The sequence below is a fragment of the Centruroides sculpturatus genome, unplaced genomic scaffold (genome assembly GCF_000671375.1).
Source record: "Centruroides sculpturatus isolate CEXI.00-Female unplaced genomic scaffold, Cexi_2.0 scaffold1612, whole genome shotgun sequence".
Taxonomy (NCBI): Eukaryota; Metazoa; Arthropoda; class Arachnida; order Scorpiones; family Buthidae; genus Centruroides; species Centruroides sculpturatus.
The window spans coordinates 55121-78923 of record NW_019385846.1 but is presented as its reverse complement, the minus strand read 5'-3'; the positions used below and the strand labels follow the sequence as shown (position 1 = coordinate 78923).

At 29.1% G+C, this 23803-nt stretch overlaps 1 protein-coding gene across 1 annotated transcript in view; it reads left to right on the top strand.

Annotated features, from left to right (window-relative positions):
- Positions 1 to 23041, top strand: part of LOC111642474 (transmembrane protein 132C-like) — a 67373-nt gene extending 44332 nt beyond the window's left edge. Inside the window, exons 4-9 of the mRNA XM_023388827.1 lie at positions 2008 to 2209; positions 5167 to 5310; positions 10048 to 10212; positions 11537 to 11767; positions 18536 to 18727; positions 20616 to 23041. Of these exons, the coding sequence (XP_023244595.1) occupies positions 2008 to 2209; positions 5167 to 5310; positions 10048 to 10212; positions 11537 to 11767; positions 18536 to 18727; positions 20616 to 21932 (2251 nt within the window). The 3' untranslated portion in view covers positions 21933 to 23041. The remainder of the gene's footprint in view (positions 1 to 2007; positions 2210 to 5166; positions 5311 to 10047; positions 10213 to 11536; positions 11768 to 18535; positions 18728 to 20615) is intronic.
- The last annotated feature ends 762 nt before the right edge of the window (positions 23042 to 23803 follow it).

Here is a 23803-nt window from a genome sequence, read left to right as displayed (position 1 = left end):
TGGCCATAGGCGAGAAGCATACATGTAAAGATAATTAAAACTTTGTATCCAACAATATAATAGAATGAATATATTTGAACTTATAAGAAAACGATGTATCCAAATGTATTAGAAATTTGAGGCACAGGGAAAACGAGTGGCCCGGTTGAGGAACTGACAACAACTACTTAAACTTGCAGTTATTTGCTATATTGAACTGATGAAATTGAGACAGTAAGTCGGAAGGTTATGAGAAAGCGTCACTTTCACTGCAGAGAACTTAACAGACAATTTACTCCCAGGTGTGAAAGTTGACAGTTATTCAACAAAGTTTTATTTTGAAGACATTATGTTGTGATTTAGCTATCTTAATAAATTACATAGTGCAGAGTCTCATATTCATATGCTATAATTGGTGACAGTTATAAGCATGTAGGATTTCTAATTGTAATTTAACTATGAATTACTGTATTTGTTTTTAGGGATTTCAGAATTATTTAATTATTAAAGTTATTAATAAACAGTAACATGACAATTTTTTAAAATTATATATAACTACAGGTAGCCCTCGGTTTACGCTGATTCACAATAACACTGCTGCGCAATTCGCTGTTTCGTTGTGTAATTTCCCGATTTTTCCCTATGCTAGATTTGACTAGATTTTGTCCAGATTTAACCAATCCTAGCAAGACATGAGTCCACTACGACACCACATGTCGTGGCAGAATCATGGCTTTTTGGGATTGGTCAGATCTAGACCAATAGAGAATGTTCCAGAAACCATTAGATTTGAATGAGCTGCGGACCCGACTTAAAGCTACAGAAGAACGACGAAGAAGAAACTCCAAGAGTTATGAAAACGGCCAATCTAAATCATATCCTTTCAACTATGGAAAGTTTGACAGATGAACTTTGTGAGTTAGACAATGATTGGGAGTGAAGTGCAAATGTAAAAAGGAGCATCATCACATCCATTTGACCATATTCTGAAATTCTTAATAAAAGAAAACAAAAATGTATACAATTAAAGATGGATACTTTTTCCGAAAAATGTAAGAGATACGAAACTAAAATGTTTTAATAAAAACATTTTACTTAATTTTATGATAAAATACATTTTAAAAATTAAATTTATACATATTTTGTATAATATTGTATTAATAAACAAAATTATTTGCTTATTTTTCACTTATGTAGATCCTAACCCTATACCTCACTGTAAATATGGGTTCGTTTTACGCCGATTTGATTTGCGCCGGCTTTTGTAGGAACGGAACTGCGGTGTAAACTAAGGGCTACCTGTATTTATAACTATAATATTTATAACTAACTATATATAACTATATAGTTGAATCTGTTTATCTTAAAAATGTTTATTTGGAAACCACTTTATCTTGAGATTTATTTTTTCCCCCTGCATTTTCTGCCTAAATTTAATATATTTTCCATGTTTATCTCAAATAATTTTCTCCCAAAACATCTATATCTTATATAGTTGAGAAACATCTTCTGCGCAGATGTTTCTCAACTATAATTTATACTATCAAAATGTGGCTGCTGAGCTTTGAAATTATAAATGATACTTCAGTTCCTAATTTGAGATATAGATGTTTTGGGAGAAAATTATTTGAGATAAACAAGGAAAATTAATGCTGCTTTTTTCTGATTGGCTATGAGTTTGGTTGCATCTTATTGGTTGAAAAAAGTCATGCATCAGAAATTATTTACAAGCTATTTCTGTTATGACAAAAAATGTTTTATTCATACCTAATACAAGTATGTACTGTACTTGCTATTGTATTAATAAAATACTGTACTTCCAATTAAATTTGTTACTATTTACTGTGTAGGAACCTCAATATAACAAAACCTGTCTATTGCAAATGTTTTCTTGTTCCTGTGAGAGTTTAGATAGACAGATTCAACTGTGTTTATAAATTTATAAACCAAAGTTAATTTTTAAAATATTAAATTAAATTGTTTGTGCAAAACTGATATATAAAATATTGATTTTAATGAATTTTTAAGTGCTCAAGAAATATTCACATGGTTGTTTGAAGTCGAAGAAGATGCTAATTTTCATGATAATGGAAGAATTATTTGGTTATTACGTTATGTATTAGATTCTAGAATGGCTGAACAATATGATTTTGATGATGATAACATGAAAATGACATCTCGTCTTGATATTCAAAAAGATGATGTGGAAGCAGTTTTACCAATTGCAAAAGTAAGTTATTTTAATTTCTAATTTATAACTTTTGATTTTCAATATATTTGTGTATTTACTTTTAGATGTAATCTACAGTTGTGGCCAAAAGTAGAGCTACCCTTGACATATTTTTAATAATGTGAACTCTATTTGTTTACCACCTACTACATAATTAATATTGTGATAGTTGAAAAGAGCACAAAAAGAAAGAGTCAAAATACTCAATTGAATCAAACAGATTTTATTTTAAATCTGATTTACAAAAGAAAAAACAAATACAGACAGATCAAGGTGGACCAATGGATTCCCTCCTCTCACCCATTTTGGCAGAACTCATCATGAGGAACATAGAATATAGAATATAGTATTTTCAACACCCCTTTGGATGTCCACTATCCAATCCTGTAATTACAATATGTAGATGATATTTTGCTTGCATGGAATTGTTCCACAGATGAATTAGATGGCTTTATTCATATGTTAGGATCTATATATCTATCTATCAATTTTATTGTGGAAGAAGAAATAAATGCCAAAATTTTTTTTTAGATCTGGAAATACATAGATTATCTGAACTGCTATATTCTGTACACTATAAAAACAGGGTGCCACATATTATCCCTGTGACTGCTTTCCAGCCTTCACACTTTGTAAACTCTGCAATTACTTTGTTTATTCATAGAGTGCGCCTTCTCCCATTCACCCAGACATTAATAAACAAGGAATTACAGTTTGTTAATAGAGTAGTACACAATGCAGGTTATTCTCTTTCCAGATTTTGATATTTGTATAACTGAGTCAAAAACAACTTGTTTCCACAGTCTTTCCTCCTCAACAAGGATGAACTGAGAATAGTACAACCCTAATACCATTTACCTATATTGCTGAGAATAGCATGTCTTTTTAGAAAGCATGGCTTTACTTTGCTTATAATCCTCCAACCTACACTACAAAGAGTGTTATGTAATGATAGAGATACTCTCACATTAAATGAAAAATTGGAGTCTACAAAATCCCATTACAACATGTACTATCAGGAGAGGAAATTATTTACATTGGGGCTACTACTAGAATGCTACAGTCCTGTATCCTGGAACATCAAGAAGACATTAAAAACAACAGACCAGCAACTGAATTATCTAAAAGGGTACTAGACCAGGGTTATTTACTGCTTTGGGCACACACTAAAATACTTAAGGAGTGCAATGATCATAGACAGGTATTTATATGGGAGAACCACTATATTTCTGCAGTAACACCATACAATACACCAACTTTAGAAATCCCACAACTGTGGGTAACTTTATTCAAACAATTTAATTTGTAATTTTATATTCATACATATTTCACAACCATATAAGGCTTACTAAATTGCTTTTTAAAAGGGGTTTTTGAAAATATAATGTCAAATACAACATACATCTATAATTTTTGAAAATATTTTAATTTAATTTTAATTTGTTTTATATTCCATTCATGTGCCTTGCATAATTTGAAAAGTCTGTTCAAAAACCAAATTTTCGAAAATTAATCATATTCGATTTCTTTTTCTCCTGAAGATGATGACTGTACACTATCAAAAGTACTAGCAAGTACATCTTAATTATAAATTGTGTTTATAACACTGCAACACTGAGGTGTCAATTATTTTATTTGATTGTTGGCATGAAGTGTCTTCTTATAATCATTATGAAAACTGCTAGAAAATACTTCTTTTTGTTATTGAATACTAGAACTTTGTGGTTAAAGCAAAAAGCTCAGCTTTGATTCTTACTAAAGTGTCGTAAAAATGGACTCATCCCCAAGTGTATTACTTTCAAGTATAACTCATTTCCAGTAGATGTCCAAACCGTGTTGCCCCGAATGGAATGAAGTTGCCTAGAAAAATTAACAGCAAATGGAAAGCAATTGCAAAAGAAGAAAGGATGTACTGTACCTGGCCCACCTCTTATTCATGAAGCTATATGATTGAAAAATTCTGTACCAACAACCAGATAAAATAAGATATATAGCTAACAAAAAAGCACATGAAGTCAGGAAAAATTTGAACAATAAGTTTTATTGGTTACAGAAAGCCTCCTGCAGAATACAAACCAGAACTACGGAGGTTCCATATTATAACTTCGCAAAAGGTACCAGAGAATGTTCATCAAATATTATTACAAGGGCTGAAGCATATACCCACTCCAAAGTTGGATTATTTTTAACTTATTCCACCCACCATAGCTGCTATAAAGAACACCTGCTGTCCAGAATTACAACCTAAATTGGAGCTGTCTATGATAACTAGCATAGCGTTTCAGTGATGTTCGAAGACCAAGAAATTGAACATACAAACTGCTCGGATGGTAAAATTGTTTTTTGGAAGTAACAATTTAAATCTGTTAGTGGCAGATAAAGATAAAAGATTCATGCTATGTAAAAATCAGGACTTCCTATCAAGAGCCAATAAATTCCTAGAGCAATCTAAATCTGTTGTATTAAAAGAAGACCCTATGGCTATTATACCAAGGAAAACACATAAAGTCATAGCACTCCCAGGTAGTTTCATTAGCAGGGCCTCTCAATCTGTCAATGAATGTTGCTTGCCCAAGATTGTTCTTTGAGGCAAAGATGCATAAACCTGCATGCCCCTTAAGACTGTTGGTTAATAAACACACTCACCCCACATGTATTTCTTACTTTTTGAACTTTGTTATCAGTAAATTAATTAATTTAATTCAGTTAAGAACATTTATCTGTGAATTTTATTACTTGAAATATGAAATATAATTAAATAAATTAAAAAATTAATTGAAATAGAATTAGTTAAAAAAAAATTAGTTCTTTGATTTAATTAAAGATATTGCTAGAAAAGAGAGAAAGGTGTTCGAAACTTATTATGAAATAGATGTTATGAATATCTGATTAACTTACCATACAGTCTACTTATGGAAGTCTTATTATATCTTGTTTTAATTTATTATCATTTACAGACTACACAACTTCTTAATACAGCAGTGCTGACTGGAAGACAAGTATCTCAACCTATGAAAGTTTTTGTTGTAAGTCAAGCAGGAAAAGTTGGCGATGTTACATTACAATCATCATGTCATTCTGCTGATGAATCTATTCTTAAAGTATGTGTAAATAAATATTAGTAATTTTAAAAAATTATACATTTTTAATATTTGTATCTGTTTATTTTACATAAATATTTATAATTTTAAAAATATAAAATATTCAAAAAGTATATTTGATAATGTAAATAAGCTAGTTTTAATTGCATTTTGTTTATTAAATGATTCTTTAATATTAATTAAAAACTTTAACTCACAAAGATGTAAATGTTCCACTTGACCTAAAAATATATTAGCTTTAGAATTCAAATTAATTGCTAGTAACAAATATAAATATCTTTCAATGACTTTTACATTCTATGTATTTTTAAATTTGCTAAAAATTTAAATTTTAGATTCTGTTTGATTTAACATTATTCATAAGAATTAGTTAATTAATTAAGACTAGAATTTTTTTCCTATTATTAATTACTACTGTTTAATTATTCATGAAAATATAAATAAGTCTATGGATTTTGTTAATTGACATCTTTAAGTAAATAACTTCATTTATTTCTCAATAATAACTTCTTAATATAGATTTCTTATTTTTGGTAATTTTGCAACATTTTTCAAATCTCTAAAAAGTTAATCATGATTTTTAGTTTATCGATATATGTTTATTTATTGAATTTTCTTATAGTTTTTGCTTAGCCATCTTTAATTATTTGATCAATTTAATTTATATAATCTTTATATATATCATTTTAAACTTTTACTTTTTCTCTTAAAACACAACATTGGCAAAATTAGAATGATCTATCCTTATGTTTTCTTTACAGTATTTAATTATTTTAATATCCCAGCTCTGTTATATATAACAGAGAGAAATTATGGCAATCAGTCAGAGTGACCCTCCCGAGATTGTTACATTTTTTTGGACTTGGGATCTTGAAACATTGAGAAATGCAAAAAAATTCAGGGTTTTATTTTCTGTATGTATGGATATTAGGGGGGTGTTTGTGTGTATATGTGTGTGCATGCATATGGCATGATTTTGTTCACCCTCTTTAAAACAACAGAAAGCACAGGCATTATTAAATGTCCTTGAAAATTTCTGAAATTTTACAGTGAGGTTTACAGAAATTTTACAGTGTATTAGGAGGTTTATGCTATTAAATTTCAGTAGTTAAGGTTGAGGGATTGGTGAGATAAAGGGCATATCCTGGCATATCTCGAGCAGGGTCAGACTTAATGACAATTTTACTCATTATTAGCATTTACAATTTTATAAAATCTATTCCTACCCTCAAAAATAAGCTTTTTGCTATTTTATAATAATTTAAAAATATAAAAAGTTTTAAATAAAATATTATAATAGATGGCACCACATGCAGTTTTAACATTGATGGGAAAGTTAAACAACTTATTACTGGTTTATTTTGTCATGCTTAACATAATAATTTACAATAAAAAAATTATCCTTATTTCTTATGTTTTATATTTTGATTTTATAAATGCCCAATTCTCTATTTTTTCCTATGTTTTTATACAGAAACTATATAACCATTTTATTTTAAAATATTTTTATCATCATGATTTAAAAAAATTTTAAAAAATGCTTTATTAGAATAAATTTTATAGAAAATTACATAAGTTTGAATGTGTTTAGGTTCAAATTAGTTTTATGAATTAATAGATAAGAGCATTGTAATTACAGCAACATAACCAGGAATGGAGAGTTCATGTCAGTGTCTGTAGGAGTCTGTATTGGAGTTGGCAAAAAATTTACTGATTCTAATCCCTTAACTGACTTCTATATTTCATTATTTTTACTTTCTTAGAATATAACATAGAGAAAGTTTGGTGTTAGATCAAATTTTGGCCCACTTTTTTTTTTAATGTTTTGACACTCCATGAATCCAAAAATGTAAAAAGCTTGCATATAAAATTCTGTGTATTTGTGATGGTTGCTGTCATTGTCATTGTCTATTTTGAATTATATCTTAGGACTGACTGACAACCTAAAATTTTGAAACTTGGCAGGGTTATTTCTATATGTGGAACATTGCAATGTTTTGTAATTTTTGTCTTTTAAATAAAGTAGGAACACCACAGCTACAATCCTCTATCATTAGACCATCAGTCCATTGCTAATTAGTTAAATTATCTTAATGAATTACATTTCACTGATGAAATGGTAGACATTATTATATAAATATTAAGAAGTTTGTTTAAGACTTCACTTGCTGAAAATATTGATTCTGAAGTTAGAACAGGCAGAAAAAAAAAGCCAACTCTTCAGCCCTGAACATAAGGATAAATATGTTGCTGTAGAAACATAAAAAGTGTTAAAATATAACCAATTATGTGAAAAACTAAAATAAAAAAATTACAGAATTATAGATAGATTATCTGGTATCTACTTCCTCTGTATAAAATATTTAGTTTAAAATTCTTATAGCAATTTTTTTAAGGAAAAAAATCTGGCTGGCACCAGGAATTGATGATATATCAAAATTTTTATAAATACTCTAAATTGGGAACAAATGGACAAAACTGGTAGGGCAATTGAGCAGAAGTGCACAGAGGGAGATTTTAAACAAAAGGAACAAATAAAACATAGGTTGGGCTGAAGGAGAGCCATTTCTATGGGGAATATTGAGTGAAGCAAGGGGGTAGAGCAAAGTGATCTGGGGATTAGGCTGCCCTGACTGAAATTGAGAAAAGGGAGTGAAACAGGTGGAGGTTGGGCCATTTGTCTACATATTCTATTAATTATCATAAATTTGCCAATTTATTGATAATAAATCTGTAAATATTTTGTCAAAAATTTATAGATTGAACATATGAACATTTGAATGGACAAATAAATAAAAACAAGAACTTATACTTGAATGAATATAATAAATTACATAGTGCAGAGTCTCATATTCATATGCTATAATTGGTGACAGTTATAAGCATGTAGGATTTCTAATTGTAATTTAACTATGAATTACTGTATTTGTTTTTAGGGATTTCAGAATTATTTAATTATTAAAGTTATTAATAAACAGTAACATGACAATTTTTTAAAATTATATATAACTACAGGTAGCCCTCGGTTTACGCTGATTCACAATAACACTGCTGCGCAATTCGCTGTTTCGTTGTGTAATTTCCCGATTTTTCCCTATGCTAGATTTGACTAGATTTTGTCCAGATTTAACCAATCCTAGCAAGACATGAGTCCACTACGACACCACATGTCGTGGCAGAATCATGGCTTTTTGGGATTGGTCAGATCTAGACCAATAGAGAATGTTCCAGAAACCATTAGATTTGAATGAGCTGCGGACCCGACTTAAAGCNAGATGCTACCAGATAGAATGCGCATGCCCAGTAGGACAACATGAAGAAACACATATTCGAATAAACATTCAAATTGTGTTCTTATTTAGTTGCATTCAATCAGAAATTTGCCATTCACCTGAAGAAGAACCGTTTCTGGTTCTTCAAAAACGTTTTTGAAATACTGTTTTTTCGTTCTTTTTGTTTTTTATTTGAGTTTCACACCGGTAACAGGCTTTGGTATGTAGATGACTTCACCCTGGTGTTGTTTAGTGTAGATATTTAATGTTCATTTATTTTAGAAGTTTTATAATTTTAAAAACATTTTCTTTAATATTAGTTTTACTGAAAAGGGGCTATGAAGTATTAACATGACCAAAAATACATCTAATAAAGAAAGCACACAATTAGAGAAAATAATGGTTAAATTCTAAAGTAGTGGACTGTTGATTCACCAAAATAACCATTAAACACCTGTACCCACAGGATTATGAGGGAAAAACATTTCGATATAATTATATAAAATGTTTCCGAAAGAAAAATACAAGAGTAAATATTTAAAATAGAAGTTTTATAGAAGATTTATTTGTACTTTTTGAACTAACATATACCCCAATGGATCTGAGTTTTGAGTAAAGGTCTGAGTTTTATCTACCATTTGCATGCAAATGTCTTTTTGTCTGCTACTCTAAGAAGTGCCATAAACAAAAATTGCAACTCTCCACCAGACAATACATTTTCTGTTCTGCATTTGGCAAAGTCAGAAATGGTCATTACTGTATAACATGATTTTAGATGATTTTTTGAGTTGCGTAGGCAATTTCAAAGTGATCCACCATATAAGGTCAACATTCTTGTTGCACAATGATGACTGATTTTGACTTTGCTTGCTGCAGGACATGAAACACCTTCTCTGTTGCAGAATTGTCATTTTTTTTTTTTTTACAACACTACCAAGAGGCTGCAAAATAAGATGTGTAAATGCACATATGATAGAAGAAACTCAAACAGTTACTCAATTGATATATAATGCATATTTCTTGGATAATAATTAACATAATTCTTTTTGGAACAATCTGTATAGTTGTAGGTATAGTTACTCTATTTTTATTATTAACTAATATACAAATAAAATATATTTAAATATATAATTTCACATAAAATTAATTTTGATTTGATTAATTTTAAATATTGGCATGCATTAAATTCAATTTGCACCTTATAACTGCTGACTTTAGATTTTGTTCTGGATTTCAAACCTGAAGATGGTGATAAAATGTGTATGTGTTATTTAATTATGATTAAATACAANTTATATTAAAACATTTTAGAATCATCATATTTCAATATTATAATGTGTAGATGGGTGGATTAATGTTTTCATAATACTACTTAGTGTATTCTGGAATTTAAACATTTAAAAAATTGTAAATTGAACTAAATTTATAAATAAAAATAATTTTTAAAATAATAAATTCATTTTAGAAAAGAAATGTAATATGCATCATGTGGTTTTATATTATAACAAATTTTTTTAATTTCAGAAAATCTACTACTTTTATGGGTTCTGGAGGAATAAATTCCAGTAATCGTGCTAATATTGGAAATCGCAGTAATATGGGAAGTATCATAAATAGAGAAGAAACTGAGGTGTGAATTATTATTTTTATTATAATTTATTAACTTATTCAATTTAAATTTTGATTTAAAAAAAAAGATTCAAATTAGTCATTAGAAAGCAGACAAGGAATTTGGTTACTATTATTACTATTATTGTCAATATAGTTGATTTTTACATTGAATTATATTTTTATATAAATCGTAAAGGATTGTTTTTATTTTATTTATAATTTGAGTATAACTTTGTTTCACTTCCTTTTATTTTTGATCAGTGATCAATTAATTTTTATTCAAGATAAAAGAACTTATATTCTTCCACATGACACTTTTATTGCTTTGTTGTAAATTATATTTTTTGCTATAAACTGCATGCTTCCTAAAATGACAGTACCCAATGTTTATAACCCCTGTATAATATGGTACTGCATTTGAGTACAGTAAGAGAATTTAGACAATTTTCATATAAAACAGTTTCACTTTAACATTATTTGAGAATATCAATAAACCCTGCATAACAGTAATTTTGGGTTTTCATACAGGAAAAATTCTCTGTATTACATTGTATGTAATTTTTTAACATTTCCATTTTGTTTTTGTTTACAAAGACATTGTAAGAAATATGAAAACAAGATTATGTTTTAGAGAAAACCCAGCAGTGTATATCCTGAGAAATGACAAAGGAAAAATTGACAGAACCAGAATTCTTGGGTTATATTTCATTCCAGTTAGAGATGATAAATTTAATAACAACTTTGATTATGTTGGTGCTACAGCATGTTCATTATGGGCTAGATTCAAGGACCACAAGTATATCGTCAGAAAAGGATTACTGGTCACCTCCTTTGCAGCATGGCATGCTGCAAAGGAAGTACCAGGAATATAGAATACACAAATAAATAGATGTGTGGGGAACATAATTTATACAATTCACCAGCACAGATGCAAAATTAAAAGGAATGGAATTATTAGAAGAATACGAATCTTCAAGGTAGCATAAATACATTTACATGAAGGATGAAGAGGATCTTGCATGTGCATAGAAAGCATGGTATTGAGATACCCTGATCCCATTTCATGACATTCCATAGTCCATGTGTTAGTACACATTTACATGTTTATATATACAATTTATGAATATTCAATACACTCATAGACTAAGATGTCAGCAAAAATAATTATAATAGAAACTTTGTCTGTGAAACAAGAACATATAAGTATTAAATTTATTAGGACAAAATATTATTAATGATGTCTTTTGTTGTTTCTAGATAATGATAAATTTAGTGTCAGTATGAAATGTATATAATGTTTATTAATTTTTATATTTTAACTATTAAAATTAATAATTTTTCAGGAACTTGATGTTGTGTGCAGACTTCGTTATCAACAATCACATGTTGATGTATATACAAGATTTGTCAGTGTTGATCATAATTCAGGTCGAGAAGCTTATCTTCTGAATCGGCGTGGTGAAGTTTGCATCACTGATTTAGTAGCACCATTTTTGAGAGTTGCAGATATGAGGATAGCTACTTTAAAGTCTTCAATCGTTCAAGGTCAGCAGAGTGGAAGAACAGAAGTTCAGGTATATTATTTAAATTCATATATTTCCAAATTTTGAAAGATTAATTTGACTTTATAAAGCACTAATGCATTGAAGAGTTATTCTTTGGTAACTGCTCTAACAGACATTTCACACCATTATTAAATAATTTTAATTAATTAAAAGTGCTGAAGGAAGTACTATAAAATTATCAAGTATTAGTCATACTATAATAATTATTGAGAAAACATGTGAAATCATTGTACTGGTAGATTTTATAGAAATCAAAAAGTGTGATAACTGATGTAGCAGAATTAGTGTCCCCTTAGAATCCCCTTAGAATTAGTGATTCTAATTCTACTTCTAAGGGGATATGAAAACATGTTTCTAAGGGGATATGAAAACATGTAAATTTTTCTGAATTCATATGTTTTTTAAAATATTTTTGCTTTTATTTCTGTATATACATGATAACTTCTGTGTACATATGGTTCAGAAACATCTATTCTTTGCTGTAAATGACATAAAAAATTGGAATTCTGGTAACTGACATAATATGGTAAGTAACTGATGTAACTTCTGTTACACTTTTGTTAAAGATCCAGAAGCCTGATCAAATCACTCAAAGTGTACAGACTTTCATCATTCCTCCATGCCTAGCTTTAGTCTAGTATCAACCATTACCAAATTTGTGAAGACAGATTTTGCTAAATGCAAGGTTTTCAGCAGTGGTCTTACACTGAACATATTGACTACTGAAAATTGTGTATGTGAACTTATAAATTTGCTAATTTTGCTGGTTAAAACAAGATATCATTATATTTTGAACAAATTGAAGTTTGTGTGTCCGCGTTCCATGCATCATCTGACGTTCAGCAATCTTGTTCCATGTCAGAAAATTACAGAAACAGAACTGTTATGCTTTAGAAGGCTTCTTTTGCAAGTTTACCAAATTCTTGAGCAGGATTCACAACTTTCTCTTGTATCAATCTGTGCAAAACTGCAAGTTTGACAGTATCATCAGCTGGATCTCTACCAAGAGAAATGGCAAAGAAATTCCAATCTAATTGTTGTAAAGCTTTGTGTACTCTTGGGAGACAGGACAAAGAAAGAGAAAAAGTAAGAGTTTTTAAATTGGCCATGATTTATTGGAGAAGATATGAAGCTCTGATAGGCTCATGATTGTCAGCTTTATACTCCATATTAAAACTGTAGATGATATAAAACTCCTAGACAAAAAGTTAGAATATTCACCTAACTGAAAGTTTAGTGTACATTTTCTCATGAACAACACAGAGTACAAAACTTTTTTTTGACCCTACATAAACAATGTCTATTTAAATTTATTATACCCATAAATCAGATAAATTAACTTAAATGTTTTTTTTTTTTTTGTTACAAATGGAAATGAAATGACAAAAAAAATAAAAAAAAAAAAAAAAAAATTAAAAAAAATAAAAAATACAATAGAATAACAGTTTGACCATGACAAAAAACAACCAAACAAACAGCCATAAAAACTAAATTATAATGTGAATTTCCATATTGATGGGCATAGCAGTATAACACTCTAACGAAAAGGCAACGACAAGCGAGTGTCAGATGGTGCAGAGAGAGGTTCATGTGGAACAAGACAATTGGAATAATATTCTCTTCAGTGATGAATTCCTGTTTTGTCTCTCCTGTGATGACCAAGGCCCCACGTGTATGGAAAACAACCAAAGAGGCCTTTGAAAAGGACTGTGTGAAGAGATCCGTGAAGTTTATATCATCTGTCATGATCTGGGGATGCATGAATACTAACGGCATAGAACAACTATGCATTCTTTGGGAACATGTCAATGCACAAACATATCAAGATATCTTAGTGACATTTTTGATACTATTGGCAGAAGATTTAATTGAGAAAACATTTCTATTTCAACAAGACGAAGCATCTTCTTATACCACGAAGTCAACGATACGTTGGTTACAAGAACGACAGATTACAATCCTGCCTTGGCCAAACAATTCCCCAGACTTAAACCCATTGAAATTTTGTGGGGAGTCATGAAACAACAACTTAATGAATGTTCAACTTCTAAAGAGGAACTAGTGATGTGCATTCGACACATTTGGAACGGCATCACCAGAAATGAATGTGTAGCATTAATCCACACCATGCCTGACATATTGGGAGCACTAATTATGGCAAATGGTGACGTCACAAAATATTAAGTTTATTTTGTTGTATTTCCTTTATGTAACCCACATTTAGCTAATATTTTAACTTTTGGCTAGGAGTTGTAAATATCATGATATAGTTCATTGTTTACAATTTCTTAGCATGTAGTTTTAGTATTTGTAGTTAAAATAGTAGTAAAAACTGCTACAATTTCAGTAATTCAATATGCAGATATGATTTACTTCTGCTGTTTAATGGGAAGTTTCATCAGAATCTGTTTTAGGACAGTTTCATCTGCTCAGCAGTGAGCTTTTAAATGCCTGATTTGCTTCACCTGAACCTTAGCAATGAAACTATGCCATTTTAAATAAGACAGTTGTAATGCAAGCTCTCTAGTTCAGTAGACACAGCAGAATGAACATTTTTTTTATCTGTATTGTCATCAGTGCCTTCCATCGAAGATAGTCTTTGCGGGTGTCTGGATATTTATTATTTCCTCTAGATAGTAATTTCTCCAAGTTAAGAATGAATGAAAATGGATTCAGTGCAGCTGATTTGAGGCATGAACATTGGTCCAAATTTGAATGTCTTGCAAAAGTATTCTGGAGGAGAGATGTTGTCCCAACATGTTATAACATTGTTGAATTTAGGTTTGAGACATTGGTTTTGTATTTTGAATATCCAACTGAGTTTTTTTTCATATTTACGTTGCAAATTACATCTGACACTTGCTTCTAGTTTTATGACTTTGGAGTTCATATGTTTCAGGATGGTAAAATCCTGTCTATATAAGTCATCCTCAAGACCGAGGAGGTGGTTCAGTTTGTGGTACATAAGGCATCTGGTACATCAAATGGCCTTTCTAAGACATAAAAATTGTACTTTAGGCAGAAGAGCTTCACAGCCGTATGGTAGCTTTATTCGAAAGATGGACATAAGGAAGGCTCCATTGTTGTGGCAGTTAATCAGCTTCTCTCTTACCCTGGTTAGGGATAGAACGGCTTTTCTGTAGCACTTGGCCGACATCGCCATAAGTAAATCAAGCAAACAAAAAAAAAAAAGAGAGAAATTTTTTTGTTTGATTTACTTATGAACATATGTTGAAAAATGAAGCACTATGAAATTATTACAAAGATTGCTTTTAGTTTTTGGTATAATAAAATAAAATAAAATAACAACCATTTCCAATTTAATGAAAAATACTATACACAAAAATTTGGAATACTCATGGAGTCCATTATTGACCCTATTTTAGCTGAATTAAGTGTTATTGATATTGATACTTTCACTAATATCCATGGTATCAAATTTTTGAACAGATATGTTGATGACTGTTTTATAAACTATGATCCTCTTGTCCTAGACCCTAATAATTTGGTTATGATAGTTAATAATTTTGATGATAACATTAAATTTTAAAGTTGAGAATGAACTTTGCAATAAATTATCATTCTTGTTACTCTTGAAATAGAAAATTATAAGGAATTATGTAATGTTAATAAGGTTATGGATTATCACTTACATATGCCCTTGTTCATAAAAAGAAATATTTTTGTCATCAAAAAAATTTAATAGAACTACCTCTGATTATAAAAAGAATATTGAGATCAAGGATGATGTTAAGGTCTTGTTAAATATCAATAATTACCCAAAAGTTCTAGACAAATGGCTAAAACAATTTGAGTTTAATAGTATCACCAATGTCCATAACATTAGCTCTAATAACAACAATTGTACTAAAAAGTTTTTTTAAACTTACATATGTCAAAAATACATTTGAAAAAATTAAAACTCTGTTAAATAAAACTAACATCAATTTGGTCCCTGATCTTTGTAATAAAACTCAAACACATACAGCTTAACTACCAAGCAATGTAGTTAATGTTTTTAAAAGAGTAATGTGATATACAAGTTTAATAGTGACTCTACTAATTCTATAACCTATGTTGGTGAAACCAAAAGATGCCTTAATGTTTGTATAAATGAACGTATCAATGCCATCAAATATAATTCTGAGAACTAAGCTGTTGCCAAACACTGCAATCTATATGGTTGTGAAATTGATAAAAGCACAATAAAAACTCTAAAATTTGAAACTAACACCTATAAATGGAAATATTAAGAACATGTAGAAATTTTAAAAATTAATAAAGATTAAAGAATTAATGATAATTCAGGTGTTAAAATTGATGAAGAATGGTACAATTATTGGGTTGTTCAGAAAGTAATTTCGTTTTTTTACCACTAGACGGATTAGTCATATTTTTCCTGCCATTTTCATTCTAAACCGTATTATCATTATATATTTTGACATTCTAGCATTTTAAGGCTTATTTGTAAAAATTTTTTGTTTGATTTCATGCAATTGTTTATTTTTTGTGTCCCATCAAATATGGAAGATCGAAAGCAGCATTTTCAGCATATTTTGCTCTTTTATTACCAAAAAGGTAAGAATGCTGTTCAAGTGAGAAAAAAAAATGTGATATGTATGGAGAAGATGTATTGACAGAACGACAGTACCAAAACTGGTTTACAAAATTTTGTTCTGGCAATTTCAATATTGAAGATGCACCACGTTCTGGATGGTCAGTTGAAGCCAATGAAAACAAAATAAAGGTACTGATTGAAGCAAACTGCTGAATAACAACATGTGAAATCACTAAGAGATTAAATTTTTCAAATTGAACTGTTTATGATTACTTGAAACAAATTGGTTTTGTTTCAAAGCTTGATGTATGGGTTCCACATGTTCTTAAAGAGAGATGCTCTCTTTGGTGGGATTTTAAGGAAATTTTTTTGGAGCTTTTACCAGACAATTTAACAATTGATTCGAAAGTGTACTGCCGTTGAGTAAACAAATTGAGTAATATCATCAAACAGAAAAGGCGGCCAGAATTGATCAACAAAACAGGTGTAGTGTTTTACCATGATAATGTCAAATTTCACACAAGTTTGGTAACTTGTCAGAAACTGTTATAACTTAGGTGGGAGGTGCTATCACAACAACTGTATTTGCCAGATCCAGCACACTCAGATTATTACTTGTTCCGGTCTATACAAATTTTTTTTAACCATAAGCCATTTACTTGAAATGACAATGTCAAAAATCACTTGGATCAGTTTTTTGTAAGCAACAATCAAAACTTTTATGAATGTGAAATCATGCTACTACCAGAAATGATGACAACAGGTATTTGGCCAAAATGGTCTATATATAATTCAATGAAATATTTATTTATTATAAAAACATTGTTTTTTTTTCCATGGAAAAAAAAAACAAAATTACTATCTGAACAACCCAATATATCTATAAAAACAAAGTATTTTTGTTATGTTATCACACTATTGTCTCAAAACTATTGTAAAATTTGTAATTGTTGTAACTGTTGTAATTGTATTGTATGTTAGTCACCACTTGTTCACCAGATGATGCCTGTACCATATGTTTTTTGTGACTGCTCTGCACCCTGTAGTAATGCCACCCTCAACTCTATTGTTTTACTGTTGTGGTATGTATATATAATTTGTCTGTATAACATTATTCCATTAGTTTTCCATCTGTTAATTTTTTAATCCATTAGTTTTTAACTGTTTGTATTAGTACTCTTTACATCAAGCTGCCTTCTAATATTATGAAGTTGTTTTATACCTGTCTCCCTTGCACCCATTTAATGTTTACTGCTCATACTGCTATAGCAGTTTGTTTGTTTTGTGTAGTTTTATGTATAATAACCTTTTTATATTAATACCAAGTGAAGAGGAACTATTTCCAAAATGCATTTTGGTTATTTATTTACTCATACTCATGTAGTCGTTTTTTACTGTACTGTACAATTGTTTTTTGTTTAATTAAAGGATCTGCATTGATTCCTGAGTGTTTGTGTTTATTATTACTAATGTGATTAGCTGTTATTATTATCCACCTCACATTAGTCTTTTCATTAGTAGATATTTTATTTAATTTAATAAAGCACTATATGTCTTTTCATTTATATTTTCAAGGAACTTTTTGAATGCCCTTGTATATTAAAAATAATAATTAACTTTATTAGAAATATTTTATATATTTTAAATAAAATTTTATATAAAATTTATCAAAAAATTAAAGTCATTATTTTCATGTAGAGTATATTTGTCATGCATTAATTTTCACTTCAAATTGAATCAAGGAGCCAACTTTTATTTTGTCAAAAAATTTTTTTGAGAAGCATTGGCTTCTCATCTTCAGTAACCTAAAAAGACCTGTTTAATTTATATTGTGTGAATATATAAGTTATTAGAGATGAGAAAAGAGACAATGTTTAAGAAATGTCAACAAGATAAAAGTTGGCTCCTTGATTAATGATTTGTTTCTGGTGTGACAGTTAACATTGAAAATTACTATTACATCTATTTTTATATATAAAGTGTTCATTTTTTTTCAGAAAATGTGTTTGCAATAAAATGCAATTATAACAAAAATTGCAATTTGTCACAAGATACGTTGAATTTGTTTCAAGAAGATGAATCAGTTATTTATATATTAAAATATTGTCTTGTTTTTCATTAAAAATAGTAAATGATATGTTTGAAATAACCAGTTGTTTAATATTGATAGATTTTACATAAGTAAGGAAATAAAATAAATCTTGTTATATATATTTTAGGTCCTTTCGCCTATTACTGGTCGTGTTATTGGTGCAAGAGAGGTTAGAGTTGGAAGTGATAAAGAAAGCATCACCCATTTACAAGTAACTGTTGTTACAGGCTTAAATTTATCAGTTACAAATGATGAATCTTTACCTAATGTTTTTGCTGCTGTTGCTTCCGTTAACAATAAACTAACATCACAATATCAGGTATTATATTCAGAAATTTTTAATGAAAAATTTATTATTTAAAGTGACATTTTTTTATATGTATTGGTTGCGGTCTGTTGTGGATGTGTATATGAAGGAAAGAGCTGATAATGACAAACTTTTGTTTTTATTCATCAGCAATCTCTTAAAATTTAGTATTAAAAGGATATTTACTTGTTTCTTGAAACAAGTAAATGTAGAATTGATAAATTTAAAATCATGCTTAGAATTAAGTTTATAAGTTTAAAATTTATAAACTTCAGAAGTTGTATACAATAAATAATATAAGCATAGACACCAAACAGTTATATTTCATACATAATCTGTTTCACTGAGTTTACCATCATCATTTAAAGAATAAGCCGGTAAAAATTATAAAGTAAGATTAATTAATTAATATAAAATTAGAAAATAAGAGTTTATATAAAAGAAAATGAAAACTGAAATAAAGATAAGACAGTTGTAAGGAATAAAAAAAAATATAAAGTAGTTATAACTTATTTTTTAAAAAATATAAAAAATAAAGTGAAATGTAGGAAACAAAAAAGTAGTGATAATGGAAGTAAACTAAAATAAGAATTACATGAAACAAACTTATTATGACTAAATGAATAATGCTAATTTTTGATAGGAAGATTAAGTGTAAATGCAAACAACAAGCAGTTATATGAAAAATTGAAAACCAAGAAAGAAATATAAGTGATTAATATTTCCAGATACTTTTAAGTTTTGATTTTCTTTCATTTCCATTATTTTTTGGCTAGCAACATTCCAACGTTACTAAATTTGGAAATCAAATTCATTAATTTGTTTAAATTTTCTACAATGTTAAAAATTCATAGAAAATTAATGAATTTAATTTTCAAAATTCTGAACTATATGCTAATAGAAGAATTAATAAGATTCTAATGCAAAATAACTGGTTCTATCTACTTCCATTTTTGGAAAAGGATTTTCCCATGGAAAAGGCATTAAAAATTTAATGCCATCTGCAGGAGATTGCATGTATAACCAGAAGTTACAGTCAGCCTTAAGAATCAACTTTTATTAGTCAGAAGGCAAACAAGTTGATAAAACTTTTTTATTATTATTCAAATTCAATTAAAAAATAAAATCAACTTTGTTCAGGCAGAGTTAATTTAAAACATTTTCTAAATAATTCAGTTATTAATAGAAATAATTTTTGATTTGTATTCAGAGTGTTTATAAAAGATTGTTATGATTTTAATGTTTTGTTTCTCTTAGATACAGAATACAATAACAAGCCTGAAATGAAATGAAATGAAAGAGCAACTCAAGAAGTTTTACTTCAGGTAATACAAGTGCTCAATGTGAGCACTCTTCATAAAATGACACATATCTAACCTATAGCGAGATTCCTGCCACAATCTGGTCAGCATATCTGATGTGAAGACAGGAACAAGAACAGAATAAGGTTTTTCTATGGTGCCCCAAGATATGAATCACTAAATATGATTTCTTTTTGTGGGGATATGTAAAACATCAAATATATGTCACAAACCACTTCCAGCCAGCCTGAATTGAAAAATAGGATTCTTGCAGTTGTTGAATCCATCACATCAGATTTGCTGACCATAATGTGGCAGGAATCTGGCTGTAGCTGGATGTGTGTCATGTTAGGAAGGTTGCCCATATTACAAGAATTCAATGTATAGTACAAGGTAAAAACTTGTTGAGCTGTGCTTTCATTTCATGTAAGATTTGTTATTTAGACAATATCTAAGAGAAAATAAACTGCATTAAACTTCCAATAATCTTTTATAAACTCCTGTATTTAAAAATAGCAAGATTTTTTAATATTATATTTACAGATTTTATTTCTTTCTTTAATATTATTTAATCAAATAATAATTATATTTAATTTCAGGAAGGATTATTGGATATAAAACTCTATTATTCTGATGGAACATTTACTTCATTATCAGATATTACAGACACAGATTATCATCTTTCTGTAGATACTTTTGATAGTGGGGTAGTTGCCTTTGCTCCAATGGCTGGTTTACATCATCCTAGAGTTATAGCTATTGGTGAAGGAAAAGGTGATTTATTGCATGTTTCTTTAGAACTTGCTGAACGATGTCAGAAACGTAGGAGTCAGCCATTGGCAATGGTATATGTATTCATTGAAGTAGATTTTAATTCTGCATCTCATACTACATCTGTACAAAATGATGCTCGTTTTAAAACTACAAAAGGCTTGGTTGACAAGCAAGGTGGAAACAAGAGTGATAGATTACCATCTGGGAACATGAAAGATGTTGATTCAATTCTTTATAAGGATTCTATAAATCCTAATGGAAAATATGAACCAACAATACAAGCAAGACAGGATTTGGTTCGTGGACAACCAGTGCCATTAACTCCATTAGAAATAGGAATGTATGCACTTCTAGGTGTCTTTTGCCTTGCTATACTTGTTTTTCTGGTAAGTTGTTCTGTATTTGCTGTCCGATATAAAAGAAAACAAGTTCCAGCTGCTGATAGTGGAGAATCTGTAGCTCATGCTCATGATTGGGTTTGGCTTGGACGTGCAACATTGGAAAGAAATTCCATTAATACTAAGTGTTCTCAGACATTAATGCCTATGGCTGATTTTAATGGTAATCATCCTGGAGATGGTACAAGCTCAAAAGTCCAAAGAAGAGATAAGAAAAATACAACAGGAAGATCTAGAGGTAGTGGATGTCGCGCAAGTAATATATCATTTCCAGGTTCAGAAATAAGCATTCGAATAACTACAAATCCACAAGAACTTCCTGAAGAGAAGGAAAATGAAATGATAGAGAAAGGTGCAGTCACAACTCTTACTAATCATAATGCTTTACATTTGCCTTCTATTGTGGATGTTAATGCAAATGCTAATTTGGCCTGTGAAAAAAAAGTACGCATACAAACTAATCCAGTGCCCCCACCAGTAGCACCTGAAACCTATACAAAACATACGCATAATCGTGTTAATTCTCCACCACCCATTCCACCCCACCGTAATATCCTTCCTCCCGTCCCACCTCATGGACGACCTCATGGAAATGTACCAGTAGATCAGAAGGGGAGTATCAGAGAAAATAGCACTAGGTCAGGGGAGCAAGGCAGCGATATGGGATGGGAAGCCGTGGCCCAAGGCATGAACTACGACCAACTCATCGAATATTTTGATAACCTAAAGGAATCGAACGCGTGATGATTACGTGCTCAATTCCTTCTCCCCTCTATGATAAAGTTTCAGTGCAATACTCAATTCCTACATATGGTATATTTAAAAAATAAAATAAAATAAACTAAAATGAAAAATTTCATAATAGAAATGAATACTTATATTGTCAAATGTAACTCAACATTATAATGACTTGCCTTCACAACTAGTCGCACATGATCAGATTATGATCACCATTAAGCAAGTGCTTCATCCTTGCAGAAAGCATGAGTAAATTATATGTATATGAAGTATGATATCTCTTCCTCAGTTATATGTTATTTCTATAACAGATAATGTTTAATCTGTTATGGATTGATACATTACTCAGAGTTCCTATGTGAATCTGTGTAATTATTAGTAAAGCCCATTGAAAAAATTTTTTGCTGTATAATCTGTCTGCCTATTATCATAAATATTCTTGTGGTTATTTGATAAAATTCAAATTATAATTTCATAAAGCTTATAATGAAAACATTTTGTCATTAATTCTGTAGCTAAATTTTAATTTTTCAACTGTAACGAATGTTAATATTGATGAAAAGTGAAGTGGAATATTTAAAATTCCTTTCAATTAGAATACTATTTATGTATTGTAATTGTGTCTATAAAATAACTTACAATTTTCTACTTTATTTTTTATATTCTCTTGAATTCTTCTCCTGTTCAGTAACACAATTAGAACTTGTTAATGTTGAATATGACAAAGAAGTATATTTCCAAAAATTTGTTTACTAGTTATCATATGAATTAAAAGTATAAGAAAATAGCAATTTTGCTTGGGTATTAGAAAAAAATTACATGTATATATAACTTTCTATAACATAATATCCATATTTGTAAGCTTAGATCAATGTGTATTGTTTAGTCTCATCAAAAATTGTCTATGTTAATAGACAAGAATATGTGTAGTATGTGTATTGACATCGTGTTAGCTTAGAAACAAAAAATTGCGCATATTGTCACAAATATAAAAATAGATATAGCTGACACATGTATATGAAATAAGTTTTTCTACTGCATTCTATTTATTGAATTCATTGTCATTTTTTTAGTCTTATAGTTTTAATTTTTAAGAATATTTTGTCTAATTATTTAGGATAAATTTTATTAAAAAAAATGGTTTGCAATTGGAAATCTTTTAAACTCTTCACTCATTGCTTTTTGGTAAAACTTTAGACATTTCAAAATAAATAATTCATTGTCANGTAATTGTGTCTATAAAATAACTTACAATTTTCTACTTTATTTTTTATATTCTCTTGAATTCTTCTCCTGTTCAGTAACACAATTAGAACTTGTTAATGTTGAATATGACAAAGAAGTATATTTCCAAAAATTTGTTTACTAGTTATCATATGAATTAAAAGTATAAGAAAATAGCAATTTTGCTTGGGTATTAGAAAAAAATTACATGTATATATAACTTTCTATAACATAATATCCATATTTGTAAGCTTAGATCAATGTGTATTGTTTAGTCTCATCAAAAATTGTCTATGTTAATAGACAAGAATATGTGTAGTATGTGTATTGACATCGTGTTAGCTTAGAAACAAAAAATTGCGCATATTGTCACAAATATAAAAATAGATATAGCTGACACATGTATATGAAATAAGTTTTTCTACTGCATTCTATTTATTGAATTCATTGTCATTTTTTTAGTCTTATAGTTTTAATTTTTAAGAATATTTTGTCTAATTATTTAGGATAAATTTTATTAAAAAAAATAACTATGAAATTTCACAATTTCAGGATCCAGTTTATATGAAGATTGAATACATGTTTATAGTCTAGTAAATGATTTATCTTTAATTCTGAAGCAATTTTTATAATTTATTAAAATATTTAAGTAA